The 12498-nt window shown below is 55.6% G+C and overlaps 1 protein-coding gene across 1 annotated transcript; it reads right to left on the reverse strand.

Moving 5' to 3' along the window:
• Positions 1 to 4854: 4854 nt before the first annotated feature.
• Positions 4855 to 8972, reverse strand: CHC_T00009098001 (ATP dependant DNA helcase). Its single transcript, XM_005710620.1, has 6 exons — positions 8351 to 8972; positions 7469 to 8269; positions 7007 to 7435; positions 6356 to 6884; positions 5479 to 6193; positions 4855 to 5373 (listed from the first exon to the last, which is right to left on the reverse strand). The coding sequence occupies exons 1-6, from the start codon at positions 8970 to 8972 to the stop codon at positions 4855 to 4857; spliced, it is 3615 nt and encodes a 1204-aa protein (XP_005710677.1).
• Positions 8973 to 12498: the final 3526 nt, after the last annotated feature.

A 12498-nucleotide genomic window follows, 5' to 3' on the forward strand; every position in this document is an offset into this window, starting at 1 on the left:
CCGTGTAGCATCTCGATATTTTTGTAACGGGCGGGCCGCGTGGAACAAGGTGCATCTCTGCATATTGTCGAAAGGAATTACGGCGATGAAGAAAATGGATCGAATGATGCAGCTACTTTGCAGGGAAGTCAATAGAAACACCGAAACTGAAGATGTCGATATCGTCGGTGTAGTACGCAGCGTCGCTGCCACGTTAGAGGCAGAACAGGGAGATAGTAGAGAGCCTCGGGACGTGTGGTTGGAGGAAGCCGCTGCCCTGGGGATTAGGAACTCTAATCAGGGAAGGATGAAAGGAAGAGGAACCAAGAAGAGGGCGCGGTCTTGGACAGAGAAGCGTGGCAAGAAGCGGGGGAAGGGTGGCGTAGAGAAAGGAGACCAGGGAAACCCACCTGCGACTCAAGATAATCTCCCTGCAGCTCAACCAGCGACTCAACCAGCAACTCAATCAGCGTCTCAACCAGCGTCTACATAACAGCACTCCACCGCCGTTGTGCCGGTGCAGTCTCCAGCGATGATGGGTCCGCTTTGGCAGTTGCCGTACTACGATACCCAGAATGGAACGCAGTAAGATCTTGTACATTAAGTGACGGGACACCTCCCACAGAGGTCATTTGGAAGGGTGCTGCCAAAATTTGGGGCCTTCAGGCCTGCCTGGGAGCTCAAAAATTCTGAATTTTTCGTGTACCATTTGTTTCAATTTTTTTCACTAAGTCTTTTTGAAGTTGAACAAGAATGCAACACCTTGCCAAGATGTGAGGGTCATTCATCATTCATCATTCACGGCTGATGACCTTGCCACCTCCCTTCTACTATTATAGTGGTGCGCAGATTGACATTGTAGTGCCATGCTGAGTGATAAATGAATTGATATACATTTCAGTTTGTGTACTAATTTCTCAATGTACTTTGAGCAGGCTGCTGCGCTGAGCGCAACTTCCGGGGCCACTGTAACTCATTTAGTAGTTAATATCTGAGCAGCCTCCGTTGAACGTTAAGAATGCACCTAAGTTAGGTCTGAACTGAGCAGTTAGGAATCTTTCACTAATCTACGATCCTTCGCAAAACCATTGTACGTTACGACCCGGCACCATTTTAATGTCGATGACGCTTTCCGCGCTTCCAGTCGTCCTCGTCCTCATCATCTTCGGCTGAGTAAAACGCTTCGGCGTACTCCTCAGCATCCTCGACGAGGATATCGCGGAAGAAATGATGCATCTTCCGGGTGTCCAAGACAAAAAACATTCTGCCAGTTGTTTCCTTATGTGGAACCCCTCGGCAAAGTCTGTGTCGTTGCCAGTCACCAACAACCGCGACATCTCTCTCAGCGCAGACGCAGTCGCGCTCATCCCCATCTCCTCAAACCGCGTTACTTGCCAATGCAGATCCGAAGGCCATACCTTCTCCGTCTTATACCCGTGTTCCAACATCTTATCCACAAAGGTAGCGAAGCCCTTGTTCCCCCTGTCTGCCTGTCTGCGTAGACGCTGACAAAGTCCTCAACGGGCTCAGCGCCGTTGTAGTAGTCCGGCATCGCAGTGCCACTTGCAGCCTGCATCGCCATCATGTCCATCCGCCGCCCTCTCCTTCGCATTATGCCTTTCAACAACATACGCGCGCGTTTCTTGTCAAAACCGGGGTGGGGCACACTCTGCAAAACGCGGTTGAAAGATGCAGGGTTCCTCGAAGGATCCAAGCGATTCTTCTTCCCCAACCTGCGCACGTCACCAATCGGACGACTTGCCCTTCCGCTCTTCTGCTCATCGTGAGCTTCACGGACAGTCCCCAATTGACGCCGACGAGCAGGTCCACCAGGCAGATCTCGAGCTGGAGAACGTCTTCTCCCGCGGTCGTCCCGTGATGATTGAGACTCATCCTCACTGGTTGATGAATCCGAGGACAGTTCCACACCCCGCCTTATTTTCCTTCCCCTTTTCTTACCTCCGCGTCGCGATGTTTTCTTTCGACGCGGCGGAGATTTATCCTCACTGCTGTTTTCCCGCTCGCGTCTCTTCCTCCGTCTATCTTTCTTTCGACGGTGGTTACACCGCCCCCGGGAGTTTTCATCGCTACTGTCGGAGTCCGAAGACGAGGTGGAATCACTGTCATCCTGTTTGCTCTTCTTCATGCGCCCCTTTCGCTTCTTTCTCTTCCCCTTGGCCTTACGTACTGCCCCCGCATTACCCTCATCTCTTATCGGCGGGGCTGTCTCCGTCCGTGCAGGTTCACCTCCCCCTTGTGTTTGTGGTAGGGGAGGCAAACGAGACGGGGTCAGGTTATCGCTTTGAGGCAACCAGTTCCCATGTCGCGGTGGTGCTCGCGGGCGCGGAGGGAAAAACGGAGGCTCAAGTCCGCTTCGTTCAGGGCCGCGGTAGTTCCCTGGAGGACCAAAGTTGTCGCCACGGAATTATCCTGCCCACCACCATGAATGTTATCATTGAACCGAACAGTAGGTCCCCGATTGTAATTATCACTTTCCGGGAAACTCGGCTGCACGTTTCTCCACCACCCTCTACGCCCACGTGGAGAGGGAGGACTTCGGTTCTGAGATGGTGGTGGATGCGATCGACCGAACGAAGACGGTCGCCCTGGAAATCCACGTCCGTCAAACCGCGGCTCTTCTTGGGCCCAGGATGATCCACGGGGAGGACCATTGAATTCTTTAGGACCGATCCTCGGTGAATCGCGATTGTTCGCCCATCCCCCATCCCCCCGTCCTCTTCCACTTCCCCTTCCCCAATCCCCTCTTCCTCTTCCTCTTACAATTCCCCTTCCCGACCCTCCTCGTCTCCAATCCCAATCTCCACGTCCTCTTCCCCCGGCAAAGCCTCTTCTTTGCAAACCACCTCGTCCACCTCTTCCCGACCCGCCGCCACTGCCACGCGGCCCATTTCTTCCTCTGGTCCTGCCGCCACCGCGACCACGCCAGGCTGGTCGGTCACTCTCAGGTTGGCCGCGATTAAATCCGCTGTGTGCACGAGGTTGTGGTAGAGGATTCGGGTACGAGATGCTGGCGGTAACATGCTTTGGAATCGCCGTAGTTCTGCCGCCGCCAAGCAACTGCTCACGTCTCTCGTCCATCTTCATGCCATTAAAATCAGCATGCTCCTGTTCCCAGCGCCCTTTTGACTCCGCATTGCGTCGAAGTTGTTCTCGTCGCGCCGCCCCGTTCTGCTGGCACAGTTCTATTACTCTCGACCCCTGTTCCGCGTTACGACGCTGTTGTAAGTCGTAGCAATCCTCAGCCTGAGTAGCGGGAGCCTGAGTCGCGGGGACCTGAGTCGTGGGGGCCTCAATCGCGGGGGTAAGCTCAGCGGCCACACACCCCTTTTTAGAACATGTGTTCGCTTCTTTCTCCTTTGTAGATGAAGAAGGGGCTCCTTTGTCATTAGCCGTAGACTTAGATCTTGGGGCCGGCTGGAAAGGAGTCTTGGCTGGCGAAAACACAGATTTCCGGGTTCTCAAACGGGGAATTCGTACCTCGTCCTCTTTCCGTTCCCCCTCTTTGCCGTTGGGTGATGGTTTTTGCGGCTTCGTATCGGGTTCTGGCAGAGCCGGTGGAAGTGGTACAGGTTGCGATTTGGGAGAGGATCCGCCGTCCGGGAGCTCACGAGAACTGCAGACTTCTTGGATGACTTCGTTGTCAGCATCACTCCCTGTTGTTTTCCTGTGTCCGATCTGCAAGCTTATCACCTCCTCTTTGTTGAAATCACCCGGGGACGCACTCTGCAAGGCACCACTGTCCTGTTTGGAAGTACCTCGAGAGGCGTGGGGTGTGGGGAGTACGGTTCGTGTCGTTCTGTGGGGAGGGCGATTCGTGTTGGGGGATGGGATGTGCTGTCGGTGGTATTCTGAGAGAGGATCGGCTGTCGCGTCGATGAGTGTGTACGTGGCAGGGTTGAATGGAAGCAGAACGTGAATGGACGCCGGCAGCAATATTTATCCCGAAATGTTCAAAACTTTCACACCGATGTTTCGACAAATCATTTGTACATTAAATGGAAAGTGTTTACTCCGTCGTCCACCCACACAGGGAATTTGGGCAAAAAAATGAAATGATAAATTTATTCGAAAAACAAAAATTGGGGCAAATAACCAAATCGCCGGGTACACCCATGATTTGATTCCTCGCCTCAGTTGCGCGGCGATCCGCGCCCATTTCAAAAAGCCGCCAATTTGTGTTGGTTTCAATGAGCTAATGGTTACAGCATGAATCATTATTTTATTCTTAGTTGTGCACTCGTGTAGTGCTTGTCTATTCCCATGTTGACCGTGTTTCAAGTTTTTGTTTGGTTCCAACACGAACCCTTGATTGCGATCCTGTTTTGGTCGTTTCCTTGGTTGGTGGGCGTGTGCAGCAGGTACCCCCGTAAACAGGGTCATTCGGGGCGCCTTGCTGTGTTCCCTGCGCCGTGGCGCGTGCCGGTATTGTAGCCAATAGGAGTAAAGCATTTGCAACCAATGGGCGACCAGCGCCCTTCGTGACCTTATTTTTTGGGCCAAAGTGGGGCACCCCCCTCCAAATGAGCTGCAAACGAAGGAGTGGGGCCCTGCCATTTCATTGGCTATCAACTGGGGCACCCCCCCTACAACAATTTATTTATGAAAGCCATTCTACCCTTTCTACCCGACGGTAGAATGTCACTATACCGTGTGGGTATGTCACTATACCCTGTGAACAGGAACAAGCGGAAATGCTTGTGCTGTATCGGTCATGATGGAGCCGAATCATTAGTACGCAACCAGTGGGCTCCGTGCGCGCTTCGCGCGCCGAGCCAAGAAAGCGTGGAGGAACACTATTTGGGAAGGGTGGCAATGAAAAGATGTAAAGACAATGGCGTTTACTTTTTTTGGTAACTACTGAAGGACCTCGGGGTACACTATGTTTGGCGTTGTTTCATTGGACTCTCTAGTGAGGACAGTGACGTTCCCTGGGTAAGTAGTCCTTGATAGTGCGACGTAGAGTTGACCGTGCGAGAAGCAGTGATCTCGTAAGTCGAGACCAATGCGGCCACCGAAGGATTGGCCTTGCGCTTTGTTCGTTGTAAGGGCGAAGCACGTGCGAATGGGGAACTGCGTTCGGGTGAAGCCAGGGATGGGAAAGTTGTCGTGTCCTGGTCCGCAGGGCATTCGAGGAAGACACAGTCTGTTGCCTTGGTGTGACCCGGTGGTAACGCGTAGAAAGAGCAGGTAGTTGGTCATGTTCTCGATGACATATCGCGCGCCGTTGACGTGACCGGTAGCGGGATCGAGATTGCGCAGAAGCATGACGATGAAGCCTTTCTTGAGCTTGAGCTTGTGGTCTGGAAGAGCAGATCCGGCGGTCAAGGTGTTGAGCATTTCTGTGGGATAGATTAGCGCGTTGGTGTCTTCGGTCTCGACCTTGTCTGCGCTCAAATACGTTCGACACGGTCCCGGAATCATGTTGCGGATGACCTCGTTGACTTCCTCGAGCGGCCTGTTCTTTGTGATGAGTATAACGCGCTTGGTGAGGCAGGCAGGGTCGGCGTGATTGTCTCGAATCCCTTGGAAGACCTTGAGGCATAAATTGCGGATGGTATGCTCGAACGCAACGGACTGTGGTAGTGAGATCCATTCCGGGCGCTGTTCACCGTTAATTCTGCCTTCCCCGACGCTGAGGAGGAACTCTGGAAAGTTGAGAGCCTCCACATCTGCTGCAGGGTCCGCTCGGAGATCAGCAAGGCGCATGTTCTCGGTAAGGCGCAGGAATCGGCACTCTCGATACAGCGGGGAAGCCTTGACGCACACGCTCACGATTTGACCTCGGGACCCGCCTGGAACGACGGGAAGGATTTGTCTAAAGTCTCCAGCGAGCACGAGGAACTTTCCTCCGAAGGGCTGGTCGGTTTGCATCAAGTCGCGAAGGGAGCGATCGACAGTCTCAATACAATGTCGATGGCACATGACGATCTCGTCCCATATGATGAGATCGACTTGTTGCAGTGTACGGCCAGTGTCGGAGTTTGCGGAGAAGCTGCACGTGCTTTCGGCAGATACAGGAATGGGAACCTTGAACACGGAATGAGCGGTGCGTCCACCGTCGAGCAACACAGCAGCAACAGCAGACGTAGCGACAGCGATGAATTGCTTACGGCGCGTACGAAGGAAGTCTTGAATGGCGCTGAACACGAATGTTTTGCCTGTTCCGCCAGAAGCATCGAGGAAGAAGAGACGACTACTTCGTGTCGGCATAGAGGGTCCCGCCACGGCGCTGGAGGATCCTTGAAGCAATGCAGAGACGGATACGCCTGGAAGCATGGAGCCCACTATTTCGTCAAATGCATGGCGTTGATTTGTGTTCAACAGCGGCAACGACGTCTGTAGTCGCTCTTCCCACTGCTGCGCTCTTGCTTCGGGGGTCTCGATCTCGTTTTTCTTTTCCAAAGCGGGAAGGCTGTCATCGGGCAGTGGGAGTCCGAAGTTTGCGAGCGTCCAGTTGGAACGCACCGTCTGCAGGGCCTCCTGTACCTCTCGAAGCACGTAAGATGTGGCGTGGTGATCATCGCGAAGCTGCGGTCTTCGAATGGGTTGTCTGCGTGCACGATTTCGAATATCGGTGAGAAACATGTCCAGGTGGTCGTTCCACAGCGAGAGAGGGTCCGAAGGCTGGCAGTGTGCCATAATCGTAGCAAACAGATGAGAAAGAGGAACGAAGCTTGACCGGAATGAATCTCGGATTGCGTGCTTCCACTCGGCATCGTCGGGCAGCAAACCGAGTTGTAAGCAAGCTTGTCGGAAGCTGGTGCACTCCTCGCCGTCTATATTTCGCAAGTTCTCGAAGGATGTTGCACCTGGCACTTGTGTGAGGAGGAGGCGAAGAAAGTAGCGCTCACCCTCCCTCGGACTGACAGTGTAGATTCGACCGACTACGTTGACACCTGTACCACTGAAATCGTAGGCTTCCTCTTCGCTGCTGGCGTTCCGTCTTCGCAGTGTTGCTCTTGGACTCCATGACTTGGTGTGTGTCTTCCACGTAAAGTACCTTGACGATACTCCTCGTACAGTTGCCGCAATCTTGGGTACTTCTCGTTGGCTTTAAACCACTCGGTCAGCTTCGTGCCTGTTGCTGGTCGAAGCGCCGCCTCCTGCTCTCGCCCTTCCTCAAAGTACACCGTGTAGTGGTTGGGCAGATGCACTGCAAGCCTGACTACTGGAGGATTGCGGTCTACAATGTCAAAGGAGAATAACCTCCATGCGGCCTCCGATGCCAAAACGTATCTGGCATCTTGGAAGTTGGAGATCTCGTCGTAGCGCTCGTTCTCGGCAGTGATTTCCATGGTCACTCGGTCTGGTCCCTTGCACACATACTTGAAGAGGTACTTGATTCCGCCAATGCGTGACACGCAGAGTTCAACATTCAAATGGCAAGCGAATGAACGTAGAAGCACAGGACTGTGGGGAACGACCCAGGAGTTGTCTACCACGACTGGTTGCTGTCGTCGGCCAATACGGGAGGGTCGCTCGATGGAGACGCCACCTGCAGAGGGTGCCCTTCTTCGGTACGTGATGTAGTACTCACTGTCGGACTGGCTGGTTTCGTGTTTGAACGATTTTGGAAACCCTTTCCTGCAGTACCGCTCGCCCATGCACACGGCTGTTGGATTGTGTTCTCCATATGGATTGTGAATCATATGCTTGAGCACGACCTCTTGGAGTTCTGGATCTTGGGCAGACGGGATCCCGGCAGAGATAATGCGGTCGACGTTTTCGGGAGTACGCAGATCATTCTTGGAGACTTCATTTAGGAAAAATACAACGTGAGCGTGGGGAAGACCGCGTTTCTGAAACTCGATGACTCGTATATGGGCAACAACGGTTCCGAATACTTTTTCGTTGATGACCAAGGACATGAGATCTTTCATTTTCAGACGAAACACACGTGCGCACAGATCCGGTCTGTTCTGAGGCGTTTGGTTCGGCAGTAGGGCTCTTGTGATCTCCGGCCAGCTTGGACTGCATGTCATGGTGAGGAAGATGTCCGGGTGGCCAATTTGGTTCGATATAGCAATGATGTCGTGCATCTGCTGCCTCATATAGCGGTCACCTCCAATGTACGTGGAAAGGAGAATGAACAGTCGTCCCGCACGCACGGCATCGGCTTCGTCTTCAGCACGACCGGAGTCTCCTAGGCTGTCGCGCAGTGAGGTGTAGTCGGCGGCTCCAAGTTGTGTCTGGTTGTGGCGGAGATAAGAAAGCCTTTCTGCTGCCACTTTGCAGAACTGGTCAACCAAGTATAGCTGAAAGAGTCGTGCTGCGTGCAAGATTGTACTGAACTGGCCTGCTCTTTCGAACAAATGCCATCCGTAGTACATCATCGGAGTAATCTTGGTACGTCTGCCGTCTTGAACACTGGAGAATCGAAGCTCTGGATACCATCCATCTCTACTGTTCGGGAACAAAAGCACGTAGCTCAATGGATCGTATGCGCGATGACTGACTGAAATCGGATCCAGCACTTCGTTCCCGTTACTGTTCAGAGTCCCTCTCCTGCGAACGACGATATCTCTTCGCCCAATCTCTCCGTCTTCATTTCCAGGGATCAATGCGGCGACTTCAGAAGCTTCGGGACCATTGTACCGGCGCACATACTCATGACTTGGCCTGCGATCGGCATGGATGACCATCTGGTACGTGGCAGGACTGTTGTTGTGAGGAGATTGAGCCCATTCTCGCATACACAGAAACGTCTGCACGTAGGGGTTGCATTCGTGCAGCATGTATGTCAGTTGCGTCATCAGTGCCTCTTCCAGTTGTCTAGAGTTTCCAAGCCTTGTGCGCGTCTGGGTGGCGTAGTCAGTGTCATGAATGTAAACGGAAGCACAGGAAGGCGCCCGCCCTTCGGATGGCATCATGGGACTCATGTAACGGTACATCCCGCCCTGCATCGTCATTGTGGGGTTAAAATTAGAAGGACCGGGACCTCTGTTCACCCATTTGGCGACCACGGATGCCATCGATAGCGCTACATTGTATGCTCGAATGTTCTTACGGAAGCTGCGGGCCCTTGGAGTATCATCGATGAGAAGAGAGCGCAAAAGAGCTGGCGGGTCGGGGAGAAGCGGCAATGACAGCTTCCCCTTCCCACAGCATGTGGACAAATGGGCCTTGCGGCAGAGCTGCTCCCGATGCGTTCTTGGACGAAATTCAGAGCTTTGCAGTGCGAACACTCAACACGGATCATGCCGAGATCGCAGTACGAAGGAGAGGACTCGGGTAGTGGAGGGAAGAGCTGTCGAGAGGCACTTCGAGCCTGGCGGTCGGATCTTTGCCGCGCAGCTATGACGGGGGATATATCCACAGCTCTCGCTTGTCGCATTGCCAAGCGATTCGACTCCTGTCTCGAAGATCTCAGTGGAGTATTTTCCTCGGCTCGGCCTCTTTGCGTTGCGATAAGATTCGATTCTCGCCGCCCCTCACGAATAGGAGTACTTTCCTCCGCTCTAGCGCCTCGTGTCGCAATGCGATCCGCTTCGCGCCGCGCATTTCGGAGGGGGATGGTTTCTCCCGCTCTGCGCGCCCTGGCTCTCTCCCTCAGTCGACGGAGACGCTTCTCGCGCTGCTCAGACGTCTCTGCTGCTCTTAGTGCTGCAGTACGTTCACGGTCGGCTTGAGGACGTGCTTCCCTCTGAGATTTGGTTTGTTGCCCCGTCCGGATTCTCGCACGGGCTCGACGTGCCTCACGACGTGCTTGAGCGTCAGATTCAGACTCTTGCGCTGTTCTTTCCCTTGCACGCGCGTTTCTTTGGTGCCGTCTTGCTTCTGCCACGTCTTCGCCCGCTGTTCCCGCCGTTTATGTTCTGCTTGGCGCGCTAGTGTTATCCCTGCAAGTGCAGCTAGGGTTGACGCAAGTGCGAGGGGTCCGTTGTAGATCGCTATGGGTCGTAGCAAGCAGTCCTCAAAGGTCTAAACGCAACGTCAGCCAGCTAGGTCGTCCGCAAGAGCACTTAGCAAAAGAGTAACAATATAGGGCCTTTATTGTCTTGTACTATCCCGTGATTCAAAAGAACCAAAAACGAAACAGAAATAGAAATAGACTAATGGTCCTACTATACACAGGGTACAGTATTAATACTCAGAGTACGACCACCTTGTCTATTTCTACTCCCAGGGAGCCCGGTATTAGAAAGAACCTCTTGCAAGGCTCTTCCCGCCGGGGTCGCTAAGTACGCGCGCTCCCTTTTCCCTCAGTGCGGTGGTTAGGTTTCCCAAGCCCTAACGGCACGTACACTGGGTCTTCTTGCAGCCTCTATAGTTTGACGGAGGCTGCGTTTGATCTTCGTTGTCGACGTTGAAAAGAACGTCAGTCCGACGTCCGCAGATTGCTCTGCGGAGGCCGTTGTTCCGAGCCCGATACTAAAACACCAAGAAATGGTGCGCTATCGGATTAGGCTTCCTGCACAGCGGCAGACTACCACGCTTTACTAAAAGCAAGGCGCAATAGCACCTAGGGACTATCCGGATGCCGTCAAGCAATCCGGTAAACTTTTCGCGGGGAATGCCGTATTCAACCCACTACTAAGCCGGCATAGAATCACGATCGCTGCCTTGCCCAGACTCTGGTCACCACGCTACCAGGGAGCCGTCACATGGTGAAAATTTGCTGAAGGTTGTTGAACTCGAAAGCCGGTACTGTGCTCCCGACGTGCGGCTATGTAAAAAACGTTTCTATTCGTGCGCGCTTTCGCCTCACCGCCACTTGTCACCAGGGGCGCCGCCACGTGTCGCCACATGTCACCGGCACGCTACTGTAGTGCCGCATTGGTGTAACAGTTCGAAATTCAAAATAAAATTAATTTTACCGCTACGTGTCGCCACTTGTCACGCCACGTGTCCCCGTGGCTGCCACTTGTCACCGCGGCGCCGCCCCTGTGCGCCAATGGCAACGCGGGAGCGCAAGGACATACAGACACACACACAGACACGGATTTTAGTAGTTGTAGACAAGTGGGCTCCGTGCGCGCTTCGCGCGCCGAGCCAAATCCCTTCTTTCTCCGCTCCTTGCCCCGCACCTCCCGCTCCGCCGTCCCTTCGTCTCTGGTCCACCATCGTTGCCGGCGTTCCCCGCCCCGCTGCTCCCCCGTCCTCTTCGCTACTGCTCTTGTCCTCTCTCCGGTCTTCGTCGCCCCTTTCGCCCTCGTCCTGCCACGCGTACCGCCCCTCCGTGCTCACTCTGGCTGCAGGTCGCGCTGCTCTCGCCACATTCGCCTCAGTCCTGCTCGCCACCCTTGCCCAGGCCGTTACCCTGGTCGCTACGGTTGGCACTCCCGTCCGCCTCAACCTCCGTACCGGCGAACCCGTGGCCCCCCGCCCACACTGCCCCCTCCCTCTCCCCGCTTCTGCTCTCGACTGTTTCGCCGCCGCCCGCGTTGCCTGCCGCCTACGCCGCGAGGCGCTTCGCTTCCTCAATCCCCGCACTCCCACTTCCGTGCCCCTACCCTTTCGTTATTCTATGGCTCTCACGCTCTAGGCACACGCCCACGCAATCACACCTCACCCGCCGCCCGGCCCTACTCTACCCGGCCCCTCTACTCGTGCGGCTCGCCCCGCTCCCTCCCGCCCTGCGGCGGCCTTGCCCTCTCCGTCGCCGGCCTCCGCCCCTGCTGCTGCTCTTGCCGCCCCCAAGTAACCGTCGCCTCGCGTGCCCGGGCTTGCACCCCCACCTCGCCTTCCGCTCCACCCATTTCGCCGCCTGTGCACCTCCCGCTCGGCTTCCTGCTCCGACCTTGGCAGTTACTGCTCCCGACGTCCCCACCCTTGCTGCTGCTGCCGCTGCCCCTGCTTCGTCGCGTGCGCTCTCAGCGACTCTCCCGCCCTCCGCTCTCCTGGTTCCCCTCCCCTCTTGCCTCCTTTGACCGCTCTACGATCCCTCCTCCCCTTATGATGCGCTTCCCGCATCCCCCGCCTGCCCGCCTCTTCTTGATCAAGCCGATCACAGCCACCTTCCCCTCTGCACACCGTTTCCGTAGGCCCTCCTTCTCGTCCGTCGCGGTGCCGCTCCCGCACCCACAGTCATCGCAGTTAGTCAATCTTCCCTCTCGTACGCTGCGAACCCCGCGGAAGGAGCGCAGCGCGACCGCCTGGGCGTCAATTCCCGGCCCCCCCTCACCCGCGCGCGTCTTCTTGCGCTGCCGGCTGTGACACCTGCCCGCCTCGCAGCGACGGTCTTCGGCGTTCCTCGCCCCTGCCCCTCGCGCCGGCGCTCGCCGCCACCCCCTTCCCCCCCGGGCGCGGTCCGGCCCCTTCCGCCCGCGCTATGCACCCACCTCTCGGGCCTCGTCAGCGGCCTCTGCCTTCACCTACCGTGCGCGACCCTCGCGACAGCGTGGCCATGAGGGCCCCCTCGCCCCCCGCCAGTGACACACCCTTTCCCCTCGCCGCTGCCGCCTCTGAGGTCATGCGGAATTTTTAGATGACCCACGTAATTTCTGCCCATCCCGTAGCCGGCCCGTGTCCTTGGTGGCCGCGTGGCCTGCGGCGAGG

This window comes from Chondrus crispus, genomic scaffold, assembly GCF_000350225.1.
Source record: "Chondrus crispus Stackhouse genomic scaffold, scaffold_594, whole genome shotgun sequence".
NCBI classification, from domain to species: domain Eukaryota; phylum Rhodophyta; class Florideophyceae; order Gigartinales; family Gigartinaceae; genus Chondrus; species Chondrus crispus.